Source organism: Leptonychotes weddellii, chromosome 8 (assembly GCF_054177405.1).
Source record: "Leptonychotes weddellii isolate Sample4059 chromosome 8, ASM5417740v2, whole genome shotgun sequence".
Classification (NCBI taxonomy): domain Eukaryota; kingdom Metazoa; phylum Chordata; class Mammalia; order Carnivora; family Phocidae; genus Leptonychotes; species Leptonychotes weddellii.
The window spans coordinates 63,403,923-63,427,680 of NC_138376.1; the positions used below are offsets into that span (position 1 = coordinate 63,403,923).

The following is a 23,758-nucleotide window of genomic DNA, read 5'->3' on the forward strand; positions in this document are numbered from 1 at the left end:
TGGCTGCTGCAGGCTGCCCTCGAAGGTCTATATTCCTTATTCTGCAAACAGAAAGAAAAAGCTCAGGCATACTAATGTCAGTCTGTTCTACACATCAGCCTGGTACTCTCAACTGGGAGTGGAGGAGGCTCAGCTCCCCCATAGAATTGTCCCTCCAATTGGAGGAACAAGTATTGTTAAAATATCTATGCTACCTAGAGCAATCTATACATTCAATGCTATCCCTATCATAATACCATCAACTTTTTTCAGAGAGCTGGAACAAATAATCTTAAAATTTGTATGGAACCAGAAAGGCCCTGAGGGCGCCTGGGTGGCTCAGTTGGTTAAGCGACTGCCTTCGGCTCAGGTCATGATCCCAGGGTCCTGGGATCGAGTCCCACATCAGGCTCCCGGCTCAGCGGGAAGCCTGCTTCTCCCTCTCCCACTCCCGCTGCTTGTGTTCCTGCTCTCGCTGTCTCTGTCTCTGTCAAATAAATAAATAAAATCTTTAAAAAAAAAAAAGAAAGAAAAGAAAAGACCCCGAATAGCCAAAGGAATGTTGAAAAAGAAGATTGTGGCATCACAATCCCAGACTTCAAGCTCTATTACAAAGCTGTGATCAAAAAGACAGTATGGTACTGGCACAAAAACAGACACATAGATCAATGGAACAGAATAGAGAGCCCAGAAATGGACCCTCAACTCTATGGTCAACTGATCTTCGACAAAGCAGGAAAGAATATCCAATGGAAAAAAGACAGTCTCTTCAACATATGGTGTTGGAAAAATGGGGCAGCCACATGCAGAAGACTGAAACTGGACCATTTCCTTACACCATACACAAAAATATGCTCAAAATGGATGAAAGACCAAAATCCTAGAGGAGAACATAGGCAGCAACCTCTGTGGCCTCTGCCTCAGCAGCTTCTCACTGGACATGTCTCCAAAGGCAAGGGAAACATGCAAAAATGAACTATTGGGACTTCATCTAGATAAAAGGCTTTTTGCACAGCAAAGGAAACAGTCAACAAAACTGAAAGACAACTGACAGAATGGGAGAAGATATTTGCAAATGTCTTATCAGATAAAGGGCTAGTATCTAAAATCTATAAAGAACTTATCAGACTCAACACCCAAAGAACAAATAATCCAGTCAAGAAATGGGCAGAAGACATGAACAGACATTTCTGCAAAGAAGACATCCAAATGGCCAACAGACACATGAAAAAATGCTCCACATCACTCTACATCAGGAAAATGTAAAATCAAAACCACAATGAGATACCACCTCACACCAGTCAGAATGGCTAAAATTAACAATTCAAGAAAGAACAGATGTTGGTGAGGATGGGGAGAAAGGGGAACCCTCTTATACGGTTGGTGGGAATGCAAGCTGGTGCAGCCACTCTGGAAAACAGTATGGAGGTTACTCAAGAAGTTGAAAATAGAGCTACCCTACGACCCAGCAATTGCCACTACTGGGTATTTACCTCAAAGATACAAAAGTAGTGATCCAAAGGGGCAACTGCACCCCAATGTTTATAGCACCAATGTCCACAATAGCCAAACTATAGAAAGAGCCAAGCTGTCCATCAACAGATGAATGGATAAAGAAGATGTGGTATATATATACACAATGGATTATGCAGCCATCAAAAAAATGAAATCTTGCCATTTGCAATGACGTGGATGGAACTAGAGGGTATTATACTAAGTAAAATAAGTCAGTCAGAGAGAGACAATGATATGATCTCATTCATATGTGGAATTTAAGAAACAAACCAGGAGCATAGGGGAAGGGAGGGAAAAAATAAAACGACAAAATCAGAGAGGCAGACAAACCATTAGAGACTCAATCATAGGAAACAAACTGAGGGTTGCTCGAGAGGAGAGGAGTGTGGGGATGGGGTAACTGGGGGATGGACATTAAGGAGGGCATGTGATGTAATGAGCACTGGGTATTATATAAGACTGATGAATCACTGACCTGTACCTCTGAAACTAATAGTACGTTATATGCTTATTAATTGAATTTAAATTAAAAAAAGAATTGTCCCTCCAGCTCCGGTTATTACCTCCCACTTCCTCGTCAGCCATTATAGGGGTGAGATATAGACTGCCCAGCTCTCCCTCTGCCCTCAAGGAAGTCCTTGCTCCCAGGCCTGCCTCACCAACCACCATGTCACTATATGGCAATCTCTCAGGAACCTGTTTTGTAAGCTTTGGAGAATGGATTATTTCATCTTTTCTTCTTACGTAAAATGAGAAATTAAACCACAGGAGAACCAAGAGTCTTGCCCAAGGTTTCGGATAGTATGCTTTTTCCAATCCATGCTGCCTTTCATTCAAAATAGATAAAAATGTATACAATTTTGAGTCAACAAGGCTAGATAGCCAGACAGACCTGGCTACGCTGAACTAGACAAAGTGTTTCGTCTGTGACTTATTATCCTCAACTTAAAAAGGCTACCATGAGAATTCAGTAAAATTCAGTAAAAAATTGTCTACCACAGGGCCTGATTGTTTAGAGAAGACCCTCCTTAAACGCTTACATCTCCTCATTTTCCCTAGTTTAAAAAAAAGTACGTATTTTTTTAAGTTTTTATTTAAACTCCAGTTAGCTAACATACAGTGTAATATTAGTTTCAGGTGTACAATATAGTGATTCAACACTTCCCTACAACACCCGGTGCTCATCACAACAGGTGCACTTAATCCCCAGCACCTATTTCACCCATCCCCCCACCCACCTCCCCTCTGGTAACCATCAGTTTGTTCTCTATAGTTAAGAGTCTGTTTCTTGATTTGCCCCTCTCTCTTTTGTTTTGTTTGTCCTTGCTCATTTGTTTTGTTTCTTATATTCTACATGAGTGAAATCATATGGTATTTGTCTTTCTCTGCCTGACTTATTTCGCTTAGCATAATACTCTCTCCCTCCATCCATGTCATTGCAAATGGGAAAATGTCATTTTTTTATGACTGAGTAATATTCCATTGTATATATACAGCATCCCTTCTTTATCCATTCATCAGTCGATGGACACATAGGCTGTTTCCATAGTTTAGCTATTATAGATAATGCTGCTACATCGGGGTTGCATGTATCCCTTTGAATTAGTATTTTTGTATTCTTTGTGTAAATACCTAGTATGCATTTGCTGAACTGTAGGGTAGTTCTATTTTTAACTTTCTGAGGAAACTCCATACTGTTTTCCTGAGTGGCAAGACTTCATCAAGATAAAAAGCTTCTGCAAAGCAAAGGAAACAATCGACAAAACTAAGATACAACCTACGAAATGGGAGAAGATATTTGCAAATAACATATCTGATAAAGGATTAGTGTCCAAAATATATAAAGAAGTTTATGTATTATTTGTATTTTTTTGTTTAAAACTTATATAGCTGTGTTTTAAGGAAAATCTAGGTAGCTATGTTCTAAAACATATGTGGCTATGTTTTAAAGAAAAAAATACAAATAATGCATGTTATTTTCCCACAAATGGTTACTCTTTTCCAAATTTCTGGGTTTCTGATAGAAAAAAAAGTCATGACACAGTAAAAGGCAGTTCTGCTTAGAAATAATAATTAATACAATGATATGAGAAGAAACTTGAGAGACATTGTGAAGATAAGTTTCAGTCTGACAAAATCCCCAGAAAACTCATCCTTGTGTAAAGCAAGGGAGTGACCCAAAGGTATAAATAAAAATGGAAGAAAAAAAAAAGTGAACACTGGTATAGAAATCCAAAGATAGAGGAGAAAGTGCTGATCCAGGATGGTGGCCTGGCCCATCCTTGGAGCCCTGGATTCCTACTGCTCATCTCCAGAACAAGTAGAATCCTCATTTTTCTATAACGACGGCCTTGGGACAGCCTACTCCGCAAACTTCTTTTTAAATAATTGTTGAGTCTCTGACAAAGATTTTTTTTTTTTTAAGATTTTATTTATTTATTTGAGAGAGAGAGAATGAGAGAGAACACATGAGAGGGGATAGGGTCGGAGGGCAAAGCAGACTCCCTGCCGAGCAGGGAGCCCGATGCGGGACCCGACCCCGGGACTCCAGGATCATGACCTGAGCCGAAGGCAGTCGCCCAACCAACTGAGCCACCCAGGCGCCCTCTGACAAAGAGTTTTAACTTTGCTAGGCAGCATGGCCCACACATGTTCTTGGGATAGCAAAGCACACTGTGGTTCTCTAGCCTCTACAGCTCTTATGCAATGTCCCCAGCACAAGGATACAAGGTTTCTGGAATCTCTGTTTCTACTGAGGCCAAAACTAGAAATCATTGTTTGTCAAATACATGACATTTGAGAAATGACATTTCTTTTTCATGTACTTGGAAGCATGTCATTAAAGCACTGGCAACTTTGAAGTTCCCCTCCAGCATGTAACTGGTGGGAACAACAGGCCATCTCCTTAAAATAGCCATCTCCTTGCTTTGTTCACTGTGTGCTTGCTGGTGCCATCAAAAAAAAAATTTTTTTTTGAAATTACAAAGACTGTGAATGATTTGGAAATGATTTTCTTTTAAAGAAGAAGGAAAAGAAGAAGAAGAAAAATTGCCAAGCAAAACTTTGAAAAGAAACACTTTCTACTCGGGGTTCCTGAGTGGCTTAGTCTTTAAGCATCTGCCTTCAGCTCAGGTCATGATCCCAGGGTCCTGGGATTGAGCCCCGCATCTGGCTCCCTGCTCCGCGGGAAGCCTGCTTCTCCCTCTCCCACTCCCCCTGCTTGTGTTCCCTCTCTTGCTGTGTCTCTCTCTGTCAAATAAATAAATAAAATCTTAAAAATAAATAAATAAAGATTAAAAATTAAAAAAAAAAAAAGAAACACTTTCTACTCTTGTACAGACAGCACTCCTGCCACATTCATCATACTCTTGTTCTCCTTTCACGGAAAAGGAACCTCCTAGGTCGTCATCACTCATCGGTTGCTACATAGAAAGATGCTGGTAACAAGGACTCCTATTACCCCGAAGCAGTTTTTTTTTTTTTCCCAGCCATACAGGCAACACCCCGATCAGAAGCAGATCTCTGAATCATGGCACGTGAAAGAGATTTTGTCAAGAAAGGGGACATCATGGAGAGCACTTCTCTACCACACAGAAGAGGGAAATCTTCAAAAGCACCTGGAACTATGAGCAGATGTTTCACTTTTTCTAAGAAAAAAAGAAAATCCATTCTTGTTTCACTTTGGAAAAGAAATATACATCTTTTATCCATATTACCTTCCAGTTATTCGTACTTAAACGAATCAAATAAATCTTTCAATTAAAAACCCTACAGTCATCATTACGGACACTATGGAAAAACAGCATGCTTTCTTGGTTAAGCTGCCAAGATGAAAAAAGAGAGCTGTGACTGATACCCTTTTAACTCTTTTTTTAAAACAGATTTTAGGAAGGCCTGAGTGGCTCAGTCGGTTAAGTGTCTGCCTTCAGCTCAGGTCACGATTTCAGGGTCCTGGGATGGAGCCCCGCATCAGGCTCCCTGCTCAGTGGGGAGTCTGTTTCTCCCTCTCCCTCTTCTGCTCCCCCTGCTTGTGCTCTCTTGCTCACGTTCTCTCTCAAATAAATAAATAATATCTTTAAACCAATAAATAAATAAATAAAACAGACTTTATTTTTTAGAGCAGTTTTAAGTTCACAGCAAAACAGAAAATACAGAGATTTCCCATATCCCCCCTGGCTCCACACATGCACAATCTCCCCTATTATCAACATCCCATAGCAGAGTGGTATAGTAGCTCTAATCAAGTAACCTTCATTGACACATCATTATCACCCAAAGCCCATGCTCTACATTAGAGTTCATTCTTGGTCTTGTACATTCTGTGGATTTTGACAAAGGTATAACATCATATATGCCATTGGAGTATCTCAGAATAGGTTCACTGCCCTAAATATTCTTTGTACCCTAATTATTCCTCCCTCCCCCAACCCACTGATCCTTTTACTGTCTACTTAGTTCTGCCTTTTCCAGAAGGTCATAAATTTAGAATCATACAGTAGATAGTCTTTTCAGATTAGCTTCTTTCACTTAGTAATATGCATTAAAATTTCCTCCATGAATTTTCATGGTTTCATAACTCATTTCTTTTTGGGGGGCTGAATAACATTCCATTGTATGAATGTACCACAGTTTATGTATCCATTCACCTACAGAAGGACATTTTGGTTGCTTCCAAGTTTTGTCAGCTGTGACAACATCTTTTCATACACTTCTTTCCTATCTGTATATATTCTTTAGTGAGGTATCTGTTCAGATCAATTGCCTATTTTTAAGTTAGGTTTTCTTATTATTCAGTTTTTAAGAGTTCTTTGTATCTTTTGGATAATAGTCCTTTATCAGATGTCTTTTGCAAATATTTTCTCTCAATCTGGCATGTCTACTTATTCTCTTGAGTGTTTCACAGAGCAGAAGTTTTGAATTTTAATGAGGCCAAGCTTATCAATTAATTCTTTCATGAATCATGCCTTTGGTGATATATCCAAAATGGCATCACCATACCCAAAGTCATCTAAATTCTTTTCCTAGGTTATCTCCTAGGAGTTTTGTAATTTTGTGTTTTTTAAAGATTTGAGAGAGAGAGAGAGAGAGCACACACGTGTGAGAGAGCGTGTGTGAGGGGGGAGGGGCAGAGGAAGGGGAAGAGAATTTCAAGCAGACTCCCCACTGAGTGTGGAGCCTGACCTGGGGCTTGATCGCACAACCCCAAGATCATGACCTGAGCTGAAATCAAGAATTGGAGGCTCAACTGACTGAGCCACCCAGGCACCCCTGTAATTCTGTGTTTTACAGCTAGGTCTATGACTCATTTTGAGTTAATTTTTGTGAAGACTGTAAGGTCTGAGTCTAGATCTTTTTACATGTGGATATCTAGTTGTTCCAGCACCATTTGTTGAAAACACTACCTTTTCCCCATTTTATTGTCTTTGCTCTTTTGTAAAGAATCAATTGACTATATTTATCTGGGTCTATTTCTGGGATCTCTATTCTGTTCTATGGGTCTACATGTCTATTCTTACACCAATACCACACCCTCTTGATAACTGTAGCTTTAGAGTAAGTCTTGAAGACAGATAGTGTCAGTCCTCCAACTTCCCTCTTCTCCTTCAATATTGTGTTGGTGGCCCTAGGTCTTTTGCCTCTCCATAAAAACTTTAGAAGCAGTTTGTTAATATCTACAAAATAACTTGCTGGGATTTTGATTGGGACTGTCCTGACTCTATAGGTCAATTTGGGAAAAACTGACATCTGGACAATATTGAGTCTTCCATCCATGAACGTGTAATATCTCTCCATTTATTTGGCTCTTTGATTTTTTTATCAGAGTTTTGTCATTTCCCTCATATAGATCTAAGGAATCTATATTTTGTTAGATTTATACCTGAGTATTTCATTTATGGAGGTGCTAATGTAAGTTTTATTGTGTTTTTAATTTCAAAATCCCACTTGTTCATTTTGGTATATAGGAAAGCAATTGACTTTTGAATATTAGCCTTGTATTGTGTAACCTTATTATAACTGCTTATTAGTTCCAAGAGTTTTTGTCAGTTTGTTCAGATTTTCTAGACAATCAGATCATCTGTGAACAAAGTGAGTTTTATTTCTTCCTTTTCAATGTATACCTTTCATTTCCTTTTCTTTTCTTATTATAGTAGCTATGACTTCAAGTACAATGCTGAAAAGCAGTGGTGAGAGATCTTGCCTTGTTAACCTGATCTTAGTGGGAAAGCTTGAAGTTTGTCACCATTAAGTATGATATCAGCTGTAGGATTCTGCCAATATTCTTTATCAAGTTGAGGACATTCCTCACTATTCCCATTCACTGAGAGATTCTGTCATGAATGATTGTTGGATTTTGTCAAATACTTTTCCTGCATCTATTGTTAGGACCATGTGATTTTTTTCTTCTTTAGCCCATTTATGTGATGGATTACATTAATTGGTTTTCTAATGTTGAACCAGGCTTGCAAACCTGGAACAAATCCTTCTTGGTCACGGTGTATAATTTCTTTTTATATATTATTGGACTTGATCTATTAATATTTTATTGATCCTTTTAAATTTGAAATGCTAAGAGACATAGCTTATATCAGAGAGAAAAAAACTGTGGGGGTGCCTGGGTGGCTCAGTCAGTTAAGCGTCTGGCTTCAGCTCAGGTCATGACCCCAGGGTCCTGGGATCGAGCACCCCATCGGGCTCCCTGCTCAGCGGGAAGCCTGCTTTTCCCTCTCCCTCTGTGTGCCACTCCCCCTGCTTGTGTTCTCTCTCTCTCTGCCAAATAAATAAATAGATCTTTTTAAAAAAAGAAAAAAACTATGAATCCATGGTTCAACTTTAATGTCATCTGGATAGATAGAACATTTGATAGATCTCCAAAGTGATCTGGGTGTTCTCAGATTTCTCTTTTCAAAGAAATTTACATGATCAACACATCTCAGCAAACTGAAAAAAGAAGGAACCATCCTTAATATCAATATAGGTACATAAAAAACCTTACCGAAAACATCATATTTATGGTGAAAAGAGTGAATGCTTTCCACCTAAGTTTGGGAACAACATAAAGATGTCTACCATCATTATTTCTATTCATTATTGTGCTGGAGATCTGCTGAAGAAATATTTGCCTATCTCGGGGCACCTATAAGATGCAAGAAGTACTAAACATAAGTGAAAGATTAAGAAATTACGTTGATTATAAAATTCAACACCCAAAAAAATGAATACTCCCATTAAAAAATGGACAAACAACATGATTAGACATTTTTCCAAAGAAGACATACAGATGTCCACCAGACACATGAAAAGATGTTCAACATCATGCATCATCAGGGAAATACAAATAAAAAATGAGATATCACCTCACACCTGTCAGAATGGCTAAAATCAACAACACAAGAAACAAGTGTTGGCAAAGATGTAGAGAAAGGGGACTGTTGCACTGTTGGTAAGAATGCAAACTGGTGCAGCCACTCTAGAAAACAGTATGGAGGTTCCTCAAAAGGTTAGAAGTAGAACTGGCCTACAACCAGCAATTGCACTACTAGGTATTTACCCAAACAATACAAAAATACTAATTCAAAGGGATACATGCACCCCAATGTTTATAGCAGCATTATCAACAATAGCCAAACTATGGAAACAGCTCAAGTGTCCATCAACTAACTGATGAAAGGATAAAGAAAGGGTGGTATATATAACACAATGGAATATTACTCATTCATAAAAAAGAATGACATCTTGCCATTTGCAATGGCATGGATGGAAGCGGGAGAGTATTATGCTAAGTGAAATAAGTCAATCAGAGAAAGACAAATACTATATGATTTCACTCATGAGGAATTTAAGAAACAAAACAAATGAGCAAAGTGAAAAAAGGAGAGAGAGGTAAAGCAACAAAAACTCGTAAGTATGGAGAACAAATTGATGGTTACCAGAGGGGGAGGTGGGGGGGATGGATTAAGTAGGTGATGGAGATTAAGGAGTACACTTGTTGTGATGAACACTGGGTGTTGTATGGAAGTGTTGAATCACTATATTGTACACCTGAAACTAATAATACACTGTATGTTAGCTAACTGGAATTTAAATAAAAACTTTTAAAAAAGGAACAACATGGAAAATAATGACCTAACCAAAGATGAACTCATGGATTGATATTTGGACAAAAACTTGACCACAACCAGTGTTTAACTAAAAAATTGTGGTGTTCTTTGAAAGAAGTCTGCCTATCTTGAGAACCTAGATTTTCAACACTTGTGACCATCCAAACAAAAGATCAAAATCAACTGGATATTACAGGCATGTTGCCTTGTCAAAGGGCACCTCATGGTTTAATTCTCTTGCTCAAGCTAAGTAACAACTGCCTTTACACTAAGGTGTTTAAAAAATAAAATGTAGCTTTACCTTGTCAAGATTTTAAATGTGTTTTTTGTTGTTCAGTGTACTAACAAAGAATATAGGTATTATTATATCACAAATTAAAAACTATTTTGATAACTCTACTTCACTGTAGTTTCCTTTGTAATCCAATTTATTTTACTTTATGCATTTAGAAACATTACTCTGAGGAGACTCCAGAGGCTTCACCAGACTAGCAAAAGATCCATTGCACAGAAAGCTTAAAAAGTTCATGGTTTTTCTGGAAAGTTGCAATAGAAATATCTGATGAAGTGGCACCTGACTGGCTCAGTGGTGGAGCAGGTAACTCTTGATCTCGGGATTGTAAATTCAAGCCCCATGTTGGGTGTAGAGATTACTTTAAAAAAATAAAGTCTTTATAAAAAAAAAAAAAAGTAACTGATGAAGACAGCAATATGTCCTCCAAGTATTGGAACCATCATGAGCAATCTCATGAGATGAATTATGATCTCAGCCTCTCATTATAGCAATTGGAAGACAGCCTTCTGCTTGATTTAATGATAATGACCTCAACAACTACCAGTGATTTAGGCCAGGAAGCTGCCTAGATTCCTGCTTTTGACCCTGAAAAGAAGTCCAGAACCCTACTTATAGTTATTGCAACAATGATTCCACACCTTTAAGAGGAAAATGCCTCCTCCGTGTGTGCGCACACTCTCTCTCTCTCTCTAATAAATAAAATCTTTTTTAAAAATGGGGTGCCAGGATGTCTCCGTTGGTTATGCGTCTGACTCTTGGTTTTGGCTCACATCATGGTCTTGGGGTCACAGCCTGGGGGTCGTGGGATCGAGCCCTCCCCCCCGTCAGGGTCTGTGCAGAGTCTGCTTGTCCCTCTCCCTCCCCCTCTGTCCCTTGCCCCTCTAATAAATAAATAAAATCTTCAAAAAATAAAAAAAGAGGAAAATGAGCATTTTGGCCACTTCCCCAGATTCATGTGGGTTTTTTTTAAGATTTTATTTATTTATTTGACAGAGAGAGAGAGCCCACGAGCACAAGCAGGGAGAGCTGCAGGCAGAGGAAGAGGGAGAAGCAGGCTCCCCACTGAGGAGAGCTCAATGTGGGGCTTGATCCCAGACCCTGGGATCATGACCTGAGCCAAAGGCAGTTGCTCAACCAACTGAGCCACCCAGGTGCCCCAATCCCCAGATTCATGTTGTATACATTGCCTAAATCTTATGTTTACTTGTGCCTTTAGCCCCAGACATGGAATCAGCTATTTCTCCAAGGATCCTTGGTGTTCCTTTTAGTGGAAATAGTATTAGAGATCACAGTACTGGACATTAAAGTGTGTCATGGGGTCAGATTGTTCCTGGGCTATTTCAGTGGGACAGCGAAACAGGTTTTTCTTGTAAAAGAATATCATATTGTTACTTCAAAAGGTCAGGGTTCCTAATAAAATTCTTGATTTCCTCTAAACTGAATATCTTATACTAATCCTTTTCCTGATAAAATTAATATAATTATTTATTTAGTTTATCCCACAATTTACATTAAAAATAATATAACATCAGGGTGCTGGGGTGGCTCAGTTAAGGGTCCAACTCTTGATTTTGGCTCTGGGCCAGGGTTGCGAGATCGAGCCCCATGTCAGGCTCTGTTAGGCTCCTTTGGGCTCCACTGGGCTCTGGGGCTCAGCGGGCTATCCACTTGAGATTATCTCTCTCCCTCTGCCCTTTCCCCCAGTGGCATGTGCACATGTGCATGCTCTCTCTCTCTTTCTCTCTCAAAAATACATAAATAAATATTTAAAATAATACAGTATCAATACAATTATTAATTCTAAATATGGTTCAAAACTTTCTAGTGATTCCTTTTGGTTTTAGATGGTAGCTGTTCTTAGCTCCTAATAGAAAGATCTCCTCTGTCTTGAAATAATGGGAAAAGCCTAGGAGAGTTTCCATATAAGAGATCTGTTTCCATACAATAGTTTATTTGTCATCACCCTCTGGTCCATCAGCAATGACTTAGTTATAAATACAAGGCTCATATGATTTCCAGCTAAAAATCAATTTATCTCCTTTTCTTTAATTTCTAGTGACATCAGAATCCTTATATTCAAGTATATATACTTTTAACTTTGTTAAATCCTGACCTCATCTTCAAAGATATTAAATTTTTGCATCTTTTCATGCCTGTAAGCTCTTGTCATTTTAAATGTGCAAAATTCTCTTATAAATTTAAAATATAATAAATTGTTATTCTTAAGTTTGCAACATATATATTGGAAAGACTCTCCCAATTAGTATTACATTGACCAGTACCAATCAAATTTTTAATTTTTCTTCAGGGAGATCAAGGAGGTAAGTAGTACTTGCTTTATAAATCCACCAATGAGAAAAAAAAAATAATAATACAGGCAATACTGCCTTTGAGGTTTTGTTTGGAAGATTCTTGGCTCCGAGGTGAAATTCATATTAGGATTCTTATTTTAATTGCTAAACATAAGGTAGAACAGCAAATTCTCAGAAATCATTGGATAAACACAAATATATATTACTTTAATATAATAAAAATTCAAATTCCATCCAGCCAACTTAAAATATTATATTATATAACCAGAGCATATAAAAGGGGGGAAAAAAGCCACTGATTAGAAACTGAATCTTACCCAGAATATTCAAGAGGAAACTTTTTATACATTCATATAATTCCAAGATTAACTAAGTCCTGCCAAAATGATTTCCTAAAACACACCATCTTTTCCCATTACATCTTAATTGTAATTAAAATCCTATGTTTTATCATATTTGCATAGGTTTTAGCTATTTGGGTTTTAATGCAGAAATCCAAATGCTTGCCATGCCCCAAATTCCCAGTTTTGCACTCTGTAATAACTGCATGTATCAGTACAAATGAAACACAAAATCATGTTCTTTAAAATCAAGGTAAATCCATCAGCTCTCTAGCACTCAGGCCTTCAAACTACACTACCAGTTTTCATGAGTCTCCAGCGCAGGCAGTATATTGTGGACTCAGCATTCATAATCAAGTGAGCCAATACCTTATGATAAATGTCTCTTTTTCCCTCTCCCTCTCCTCCCCACCTCTCTCTCCATGTATATATTATATATTAGATATAAAATGGATCAAAGACCTAAACCTAAAAACAAAAACTATAAAACTCTTAGAAAAAATATAGGAGAAAAGCTTCATGACATCAGTTATGGCAATGTTTTTTCAAATATGACACTAAAAACACAGACAACAAAAGAAAACAGATAAATCAGACTTCATCAAAATATGTAAGTTTGTGCATCAAGAAGCACTCTCAACAAAATGAAAAGGCAACCCATGGAATGAGAGAAAATATGTGCTATATATATATATCTGATAAGGGATTAACATCCAGAATATATAGACTCCCACAACTCAGCAACAATAACAAAAAAACCAAATAATCCTATTAAAACATGGGTAAATCATAGGACTTGAATAGACATTTCTCCATAAGATATATACATATAGCCAATAAGCACATGAAAAGATGCTCAACATCATTAATCATTAGGGAAATGCAAATCTAATCACAGTGAGATACTACTTCAAACCCTCAGCATGGCTATTACCAAAAAGCAGAAAATAAGTGTTGTTAAGGATGTGAAAAAAATGGAACTCTTGTGCATTGCTGCTGGAAATATAAAATGGTGCAGCCATTATAGAAGAAAGTATGGCATTTCCTCAAGAAATTGAACATAGAACTACCATATGATCCAGCATGCCCAAAGAATGGAAAGCAGAGATCTAAGCAGATAATCTGTACACCATGCTCATGGCAACATTATTCATAATAGCCAAAAGGTGGAAACAATTCAGTGTTCATTGATGGGTGAATAGATAAACAAAATGTGGTATGGACAGACATATAATGGAATATGATTCAGCCTTAAAAAGGAAGGAAATTCTGACACATGCCACAACATAGATGAATCTTTGAAAAGGACATTATGTTAAATGAAATACGAGTCAGCCACAAAAGGACAAATATTGTCTGATTCACTTACATGAGGTATCTAGAGTTCTCAAATTCTTAAAGACAGAGCAGAATGATGATTGCCAAGGGCTGGGGGGGAGAGGTGATAGAAGTTATTGTTTAATGACTAGGGAGTTTCCTTTGGGAAGATGAAAATGTTCTGCAGATGGATGGTGGTGATGGTTGCCCAACAGTGTGAATGTGCTTAATGCTACTAAAGTGTACACTTAAAAATGGTTAAGATGGTAATTTTTAGGATATATATATATATATATATATATATAATCCAAAAAGCTAAAAAAAAAAAAAAGTACTGACTTGACGCATTTTGGGAAGTGTGAGGAACGCATATGCTGTTCTGCAAAGTATAAATCAATGGACACCCAATAGGACCTCCAAACTAATTCCCTTCTCCTTCCCTTCCCAAAGCACTAGATTGTTAATTGCATTCAGGAATCAATTGGTTAGACAGAGGGAAAATCTGCAATTTTAAATTCTATGTAATGATGATTTATTGGATGCATTCCTATTATTGCTTTCCTTGCCCAAAGCTTTGTCTTAATGCATGTACACACACACACACACACACACACACCCCACATCCTTAAAACATTAAAACCTAAAGAAAACGGAGGGAATGGACACAAAAAAAAATGCCTTAAAAAGGCAACAGAAGGCAGCATCACGTCCACAGAGCTGCTGCTTTTACTCCCATGGTCCGTTTTAGCTTCCAAAAACTGTCCCCGCACCAATGCCATTTCATCGCTAAGGCTTTCATTGTGAACAAATGCTGGACTGGATTGGAATGGTCTTAAATTCCGAGGTTTTACGTCTACACAGCGTGGACTTGGTGCGTTCTCCAACTGGAAAGACAGCGGTCAGCCACGTCTCACAGTCCGTTTCTGGCTTCCACAGCCCAAAAGGCAAACTGCTCCTCTCTCCTGCCTCTCTTTACTCCTCTCTCTCTCCCCGTCATCTCGCGCATTTTTCTTTCCCCTCTTTTCCCGCTTTCGCTCTTTCAAGTGATGAGCTCAAGCAAGCACAAGCCCAGCACAAACCGTGCCTTCCCCTCGGGAAAAACTCCCGCCTCAGCAGAGGCTAGAAACAGCGAGGGCCAAGACCCGGGGTGGCAACCCCCGCCCCCCGCCCCCCGCCCGCACCCGGGAAAGCGCAGCCCACCAGCTGTGGGGTTGCGGGCTCCCCCGCATCGTGGCCAGCGCCCGCGCCCCGCCGGGAACAACCTCCCTACTGTTGCTGCTGGCAGCGGGTGCCAGCCGCCAGCCCGGGCGCGCCGCGGCCGCCCCGGGTGCCAGGGTCGGATCGGGTGACTGCGCGGGCGTGCGCCGGGCTGTGGGGCCGGCCTCCGGGCTGAAGGAGGCCCGCCCCCGCCCCGCCGCGCCCCGCCCCGCCAGCCCGGGCGCCTAGCTCCCGCGCCCGCCGCCGCCACTCGCAGCCACTCGCCGCCGCTCGCCCGGCCCGCCTGCACGCTCGCGCTCCTCGCGCCGCCGCCATGGGTCGCGGAGCCGCACGAGCCCCGGCGCTGCGGCTCCTCGCGCTGGGCGCGCTGCTGTGCCCGGCGGCTGGCGCCTGGGAACTCACCATCCTGCACACCAACGACGTGCACAGCCGGCTGGAGCAGACGAGCGAGGACTCGAGCAAGTGTGTCAACGCCAGCCGCTGCGTGGGCGGCGTGGCGCGGCTCTTCACCAAGGTGCAGCAGATCCGCCGCACCGACCCGCACGTGCTGCTGCTCGACGCTGGCGACCAGTACCAGGGCACCATCTGGTTCACTGTGTACAAGGGCGCCGAGGTGGCGCACTTCATGAACGCCCTGCGCTACGATGCCATGGTAAGTGCGGCTAGCCGGGGAGGCTGGCGAGCCCCGGGGTAGGAGCTCCGAACCGAGAGGGCAGCCGGCGCGGAGGAGCAGCCGATGGCGTGGCACCGGGTGGCCGGCCTCGGACCGGGCTCAGGGCGATGTGGGAAGAAAGCGGGACTCTGGCCGGCGTGCCAGGTAGATGCAGACATAGAAGTCCCTTGGATGATTGGTCTTAAACGGACTGATGTGGTTGCGCGGGTTGTTTGGAGGAGAGGGACTCAGCCCTACCTCCGAGGGCGTCAGCTGGCGTACGCTGGAGCCTTGGCAATTATCCAGGATCAGCGACCGAAGTAGAATGTTTTATTTCGGTTTTATTGGAGGGAAAACTCAGGGCCAAAGAGGTTGAGTACAGTGTCCTGGTCACCAGCTCCAAAAGAGAGAGACAGGATAAGAATGGATTCCAGATCCCTTACATGTCGCAGCTTGAGCCTGATTAAGCTCACAAGCTTGGGGTAGGGTCCTGGCTCCGCTGTCTTCTGTGTGCAAGTTATTTAGTCTCTCTGTGCCTCACTTCCAGCCTCTACAAGATGAGGATCTACCTCAGAGGGTTGCCTGATGCATAGCATGGCCTCTGTAAATGTTAGTTCTTTTTATTACCAGATACTTCTGTACAGGTTTTTTAAAAAGGAAGAAAGAAAGAAACTTCCAGAAAGAACGAAAATGCTGAAACACTGGGGGTTCAAAGGATTTTGGTAAAATCAGTTTGGCAGCACAGGTTTAGAGAGTCCAACTGAAGAGGTGAGGCACTTGAAACATGTGCAAGAGTTTAAGTCCAAGCTCGCAAATGCTCTATGAAAGGCAATGCCTTATTTGTTGGACTAAACTCTAGAAAATGAGCAGAGAGGGGCTATGCAGTAATAAATATGACCAAAACATATATATGTGGTTTTTTTTTCATCAAACCATCACCCAAGTTTAACCCAGTGTAAAACCCTAGAGTAAAGGGATTCTATGGAGAAACAGGGGACAAGAAATCTTAAGAGCTTTAGAAGAGGAAGAAGAGAGCACCCGTCCAGGGGGAAGGGAAGGAGAGGTGGGGTCCAGGCTGGGGTACAGAGGGCTAACAATACACTTAGTATGAAAACAGCCCAGAGGTTATTTTTCCCCTGGAAACTTGGAGAAGGGAGAACAGGAAAAGATGATAAGGTAGAGCTGTTTGGTTTTTTCCACCACCAAGAAAGCTCATCCTAGAGAGATGAGAGATGGGCAGAGGGAGTTCCTCTCCATTCTGATGGCTGCTTGTAAGGTTATTGGAGACACTGAAAGCATAGGGATTCAAACAAATCCCTATGCCTCTGAGTCCATGGGTGGGGGGAGTGGGGCTCACCAGCAGCTATCTGGACTGCGCAGAAGAATGGGGGGGCGGGTCTCAAGAACCCTGTATGGTCTCTTATCAACGGTATCTCCATAGCCCAACCTGCCTGATGCTTTGTGTGGGATAATAACAGAATAAATATTTACTGAATTGAATCGTTACTAGCTTACATCTCCATTTCCTCCCAGAAGGGTAAAATAAACATCATGTGAGTTTGTTTTGATTTCACATATAAATCACCACTCTTAAACTTTTCTCTTTGTGATACCCTTTTCTCCATAGCTATGTAAACTCCTTTTGGTGAGAAAAAAAAAAAATGGAGAATTCCTAGTTTTCCCTAATACTAATGTTTTCCTCTTTAAGTCAAATCGAGCCCATGATGTTAACTATCCTATCAAGTGTTTATGATAGGACTCTGGGTGAGGCTGGAGCAATTTGCTGCAAGTTGCAGAGCGTCACCACTGGGAAGTATTTAGAATGCTTTTTGTTGGCTGGAGTAATTTTCTTTCAAGTTTCACTCAAAATAATTGGACTGGGGCCTGAGGAAAAATAGGCTACTTTATAATGTTGACAGGAGGTAAAGAGGGGGAGTCTGATGGCCACGTTCCTGATAGTATCTCATCATCTGTGCCCTTCTGGGGTTTGACAAACATGATTTGACCTGCGTAGAATCCTAGTCGTGTTATGCCTTAGTGTGTGATAAAGCTCTGCCGTATTCTTGTTTTACAAAAATTTTTATTGTCATTTTGCTTATAGTGTTCTAAGCTCAGGGAATTTATTGCTGTTCTGCTATAAATATTGGCCCCCTCCATCCATTCGCTCACCACATCTTCAATTCCAGGGAGCTGGAGATTCTGGTTAGGGTGGAAAACAGTTGTCGAGGGGCATCTCCAGTTCTCTAGAAACTGGACTTGGTTAGAGGAGCTACATCTAAGGCCTCAAGGTTATAGAGGGTAAAGAGGAAGCTACTAGAATCTAGCTTCACCCCAGGAGCCTTGGAGGAGGTGTAGACTTTCTAGACCTGCATGTCCCAGTGAGCGCTGCCGGAGCAGTTCTGATGCCTCCAGAGGCCCCAGGGCCAGCCCGGAGACCCCCTAGACCCAGCTGCCAGGCAGGGAATTGTAGAGGGAGAATTTCAGAAGCCACTAGTTGGTATAACTGTCTTGGTGGAAGAATGAGTGTCCCCTAAGGTGTGAGGAGGACAGCACAGAGGCACTCACAGTGTGAGCCAGCCCGGTTCCTTTCTCTGACTGGGAAACAAGAGGGATAACCCCCACCCCGCTGTGTAGGATTCTTGTGAGCAGTGCATAACATAACAAATGTAAAAATCCCGGGCACCCTGATGGATCATAGGAAGTGCTCAGTAAAGGTTAGTTCTGGGTGCCCTGCCAGGGGTAAAAAAAGAAGAAGAAGAAAAAGAAGGCTCTGAGGAAGGGAAGGTTTGGGTTTTACAGAGTCAGTTGATCTGATTCTGACTGCCTGGCATACTCTACCCACCTCATCTGCCCCCTCCAACATCTTTTCTAAGCCCCATTGTGTAAACAATTCTTTTTTTTTTTTTAAGAGTTTTTTTATTTATTTGAGAGAGAGAGAGACAGCCAGAGAGGAAACACAAGCAGGGGGAGTGGGAGAGGGAGAAGCAGGCTTCCCACCAAGCAGGGAGCCCGATGCGGGGCTCGATCCCAGGACCCTGGGATCATGACCTGAGCCTAAAGGCAGACGCTTAACGACTGAGCCACCCAGGCACGCCTGTGTAAACTATTCTTAATGCTTACTAATGGAGTGGATTGTGAAAACCGCTGAGAGCACACAGTTTGAGAGATTTGTCTAAAGAGGTGGGATTCCCACCATTGGGGCGCGCTGGGAGGAAGTGAGCTTCGGGGAGAAGGGCAGCCTCCTTTGTAGCTGGCTCTTGCCCCTGAGCCCACTCTCTGTCAGCAAACCGCTCCTTGGTGCTTGAGCCAGCAGGCAGGGTGGGGACTCTGGTCCCTACCTTAACTCACCCCGGGGGTGCCCCCAATCAGATCGCCTTTCATCAACATTCTCCACCTCCTGCGTGAGCAACCACTCTGTTTGATGTTCCTGTTTGTGTGTACTTGCAGAACTTTTATCATAGTTAAGGGTCTTATGTTTTTAAATTATGTAACTCGTTCTGTTGCTCAGATCATTCTGTTTTGTCCTCAACTGGTTGGGTTTTCTTTTTTCTTTTTTTTTTGAAGGTAGTTGACACAAAATGTTACATTAGTTTCAAGTGTACAACAATGTGGTTGGACAATAGGCTGTGCTCACCTCAAGTGTAGCTGCCCTGTGTCCCCGCACAGCGTGCAACGGTATCACTGACTGAACTCATCCTGGGCCTTTTATTCCAGAGACTTCTTCCTTCCGTAACTGGAAGCCTGTATTTCCCACTGCCCCCTCACGCATTTTGCCCAACCCCACACCCTTTCCCTCCGGCCACGGTTAGCTTATTCTCTGTATTTATAGTTTGATTCTGCTTTTTAAGCGGGTTGTTTTCATGCTTGTCCGCATCTGTGCTGGCTCTGTGGGTATACCCTGCATCATGCCGCACAGAGACCTCCACAGATTTTACCCTCCTCTCCCCCGGTGATGGTTTAGGACGCACAAGTACACTGCTCCGAATGGCTTCCTGCTCTTCGGCCTGGGAGGCTTTCTTTGGGATCCATAGGCAAGGGCAGAATTGCTGGTCATGGGGATGGGTATCCTTACTTTGACTGAGGACTGCCTGAGTGACAGGAGTGCTCTGTTCTCCCCAGGCTCCACACCCACACAGATGTGAAGCCCCCAATCCTTACCCATAGCCTGCAGCATTATCCAGCTTTCCAGTAGGTATGAAATGTCCTCTCATTATGTGATCTTCTATTTTTCTAATAACTGGTGACTTTGGCATATTTACTTTTTGCATTTCGTCTTCCCTAATTGCATGTTCGCAACCTTTCCCCTTTAAAAAAAAAAATTAGGTTTAGGGGCACCTGGGTGGCTCAGTCGCTTGAGTGTCCGACTCTTGGTTTCTGCTCAGGTCATGATCTCAGGGTCCTGGGATGGAGGCCCACCCCCCCAGTGGGGCTCTGCACTCAGCGGGGAGTCCACTGGAGACTCTCTCTCTCCCTCTACCGCTCCCCCCACTTGCGTGCTGGCACTCACTCTCTAAATAAATAAATAAATAAATGGGGGGACGCCTGGGTGGCTCAGTCAATTAAGCATCCGACTCTTGGTTTTGGCTCAGGTCATGATCTCCTGGTTGGGAGATGGAGCCCCATGTAGGGCTCCTCACTCAGTGCGGAGTCTGCTTCCCCCTGCCCCTCCCCCGACATGCACTTGCATGTGCGCGTGCGCTCTCTCTCTCTAAAATAAATAAATACATCTTTAAATAAATAATTAAGTTTACTCTATTTTTCATGATTTTCTAGGAGTTCTAGATATTGATCTGTGATCAATTTTAGAAATTGCAAATATCTTCTGAGTATGTTAAATCTATTAACTCAATCCATAGTGTCTTTCATTGAATAGAAATCCTTCATTTGGTATAAACAAATTACTCTTTTTATTTTTGCCTTGTGATTTGTGCTTTTGAAAATTTATATAAGGGCGCCTGGGTGGCTTAATTGGTTAAGCGACTGCCTTCGGCTCAGGTCATGATCCTGGAGTCCCTGGATCGAGTCCCATGTCGGGCTCCCTGCTCAGCAGGGAGTCTGCCTCTCTCTCTGACCCTCCCCCCTCTCATGCTCTCTGTCTCATTCTCTCTCTCAAATAAATAAATAAAATCTTTAAAAAAAAAAAAAGAAAATTTTTATAAGAGTTTATTAATTTGAAGCTTATCATCCCCAGTACTCACCACCAGAAATTCAGAGATCAGTACTGTTCTCTCTGCCTTTTGAGAGATAATAAATTTATAATCTGGGGCTATGCTATTCATCTCTCTGGATCACCAGTCCCTCATCTATAACTAAGAGATTTGAACCAGCTCATTCTGAGGTTCTGCGCATTTCTAAACAAATCATCCTAAGAAATGTTTTGATCTAATTTCAGTTCAGTGAAATGTTTTGATTCAGTGAAGGGGCAGGAGGATGGGGCAGAGGTACAGAGGCAGGAATCTGCAAGATTCTGGACCAGCCTGGACCAGAGCTGAGGTGGCAGGAACCATGGGAGATGAGGTTGTACACGGCTTAAAGGCCACTCTGAAAACTTTGGGCTCTCCTCTGTTGTCACGATAGGGGGGTGGGAAACTGGAGGTTTCTGAGTAGAAGGTGACTGTGGTATAATAAAAAATTGATATTTTGTCTTTATTCTCAGTTCCTGACACACAGCCCTCCAAACGCTTGGAATCTCCTGAGTGACGAGAGTCTTTTGTATGCTAATGAGATGATTGATGGCTGGGGACCACTAGATAGCTTCAGAAGGAGGACTGGCCGTCAGAAAATCCAAGCCACAACTAGAGGATTGGAACTTTCCTCCTCCCCTCAACCTCCTGGGAGGGGAGAGTGGCTGGAGATTGAGTTAATCAGCAATTGCCAGTGATTTAATCAATCATGCCTATGTGATAAAAACCCCCTAAATGATGCAGTTCAGAGAGTTTCTGGTTTGGTACCGGGAGGGTGGTGTGCCCAGAGAGGGCACGGAAGCTCTACCAGACCCCAGCCCCCGGCATACCTTGCCCTATGCATATCTTCTGCTTGGCTATCCCTGAGTTGTAGCCTTTATAATACACCAATAATAGTAACTAAGGCACTTTCTTGGGTTCTGTGAGTTGTTCTAGCAAATTATCAAACCCGTGGAAGGGGTCATTGTTGTACACCCAGTTGGTAACCCCAGAGATCTGGAGAATTGGTTGATGTGAGAAAAAAAAACCTCTCAGTGACAGAGAAATCACAGTTTTGGAGGATAAGCAGAAATGGATGGGAGGCAGAAGACCCCCGAGAAGAGGGTGGAGAAGAGGCTGGGAGGCAGTCTAGGGTGAAATGATCCCTGAACTATGGTGATGGTTTGGAAAGAAAGGCTGAGTCCACGGGAAAGTTTCAGCGGGTAGGCAGTATGGCATGGGGCTAAGAGGATGACCTGTGGGGTGACTGCCTGGGATCAGGTCCCCTCCCTGCCACTTAAAAGTCTGTGGGCTGAGACCAGGTTATTTAATCTCATGAATCCTCCATCTCATGTGTGAGATGGGTGTGATAACAGTCTTCACCGCAGAGGTTGTTGTGGAGTCAAAAGGACACCATAGTTCATGGGAAGCGCTTAGCACAGTGCCAGCTCACGGTGAGACGTTAGGAAGTGCTGGCCCTGCTCACCTTCTGGGGCAGGAGTGACTCAGGAGAGGGTACAATCAAAAGATGACTAAGAGGGTTCAAGCCAGGTGCACAGGGAGAGTCAGCAGGGTTTGACACTACCACCCACGAGCACGGGTTCTTCTAGTTAACCTTACCTCCTGACGGCTGAAGCCTGCTATTTGCAGCACAGAAATGTAGTCTAAAGGCTCCTCCTGAGCTTACTAGACAGGACTGAACCCTGTGGAACTGTGGCAGACAGGGGCAGTGGAAAGAGATCTGGACGGGACATCACGACACCTGGGTTTTCCTGCTTGCCTCTTCCTACTCATCAGCTATGTGAGTTTGAGCAGGGGATTCCTCTTCTATAGGACAGAGGAATTGAAGAGGGTGGCCCATTGCATGTCACTCAGCAGCGCAGGCCCTGTCCTGCCCTCTGTTTTGCTTCTAATCTACCAGTATGACTTGGTTTGTCCCAGAACTTAATTTTATGTACAAGTCTAAGTTTGCTTGACAACTCTCTTACTCTCCCCCACAGTTACTGTCACAACAGCTAATTCCTTGTGGAGAGATGGCTTGGGTCTTCTCCCAATGGTACCTTCCATTGGACACTGTTTCCAGATAAAGAGGTTCTCAGGATATGAATGGAGCATTACTCTATTTGTAATAGAAAATGATGGCCTAAGGGATGGTAGGATGATGAGCCCAGTTTCAAGCCTGTTGTCTTTATGGCCCTTTTATTCATTCTGTCCAAAAATATTCACTAAGCACTACATGTGACAGGCTCCCTGCTAAGTGCTGAGCAGAGCAAATCAGACTTGCTAGGGAGAAACCTGCTATTCGGTGGATAGAAGGCAGTGCCCAGTTGAGCCCTTCTTGACCACATAGAGAGTCTGGGCAAGACCTATGAAGGAGGGTGATAAGCAAAAGAAAGCATAAATGCCTGACATTCTAACACCTGACCATGGGAATTCAAGAACCAAAGATCTGGTCTGAAGAAGACACAACGTCAAGCCCTCAGATGTGTCATACATATCCAAATGCATAGTGGAGAGAGGGGAGGGGGGAAATATGGTGGAGGAGTAGGGGACCCTATTTCAACTGGTCCCCAGAATTGAGCTGGATATCTACCAGACCACTCTAAGCACCCACGAAACCAGCCTGAGATGTAAGAAGATCGGGATCTCTACACACAGAATATCGCAGGCGGTTGGTTTTGAGGTATGAAGCGGAGAGCCGTGATTCCACGGGCAGATATGGGAGGATAAACGGCAGCGGGAGGGTGCCTGGCCATGGGGATCCTACACTGCCAGTGAGTGACAGCCTCGCGTGCTGCAGACGGGCACAGACTCGCAGACCAGTAGTGGCGGGGAAAGGACTTTAGGGCAGGCCCCGGGGCGGGAACC

The 23,758-nt window shown here is 42.6% G+C and overlaps 1 protein-coding gene across 1 annotated transcript in view; it reads left to right on the forward strand.

Annotated features, from left to right (window-relative positions):
* Positions 1-15,314: 15,314 nt before the first annotated feature.
* NT5E (5'-nucleotidase ecto) overlaps positions 15,315-23,758 on the forward strand; it is a 108,997-nt gene continuing 100,553 nt past the window's right edge. Inside the window, exon 1 of the mRNA XM_006729423.3 lies at positions 15,315-15,728. Coding sequence (XP_006729486.1) covers positions 15,390-15,728 — 339 coding nt within the window. The 5' untranslated portion in view covers positions 15,315-15,389. The remainder of the gene's footprint in view (positions 15,729-23,758) is intronic.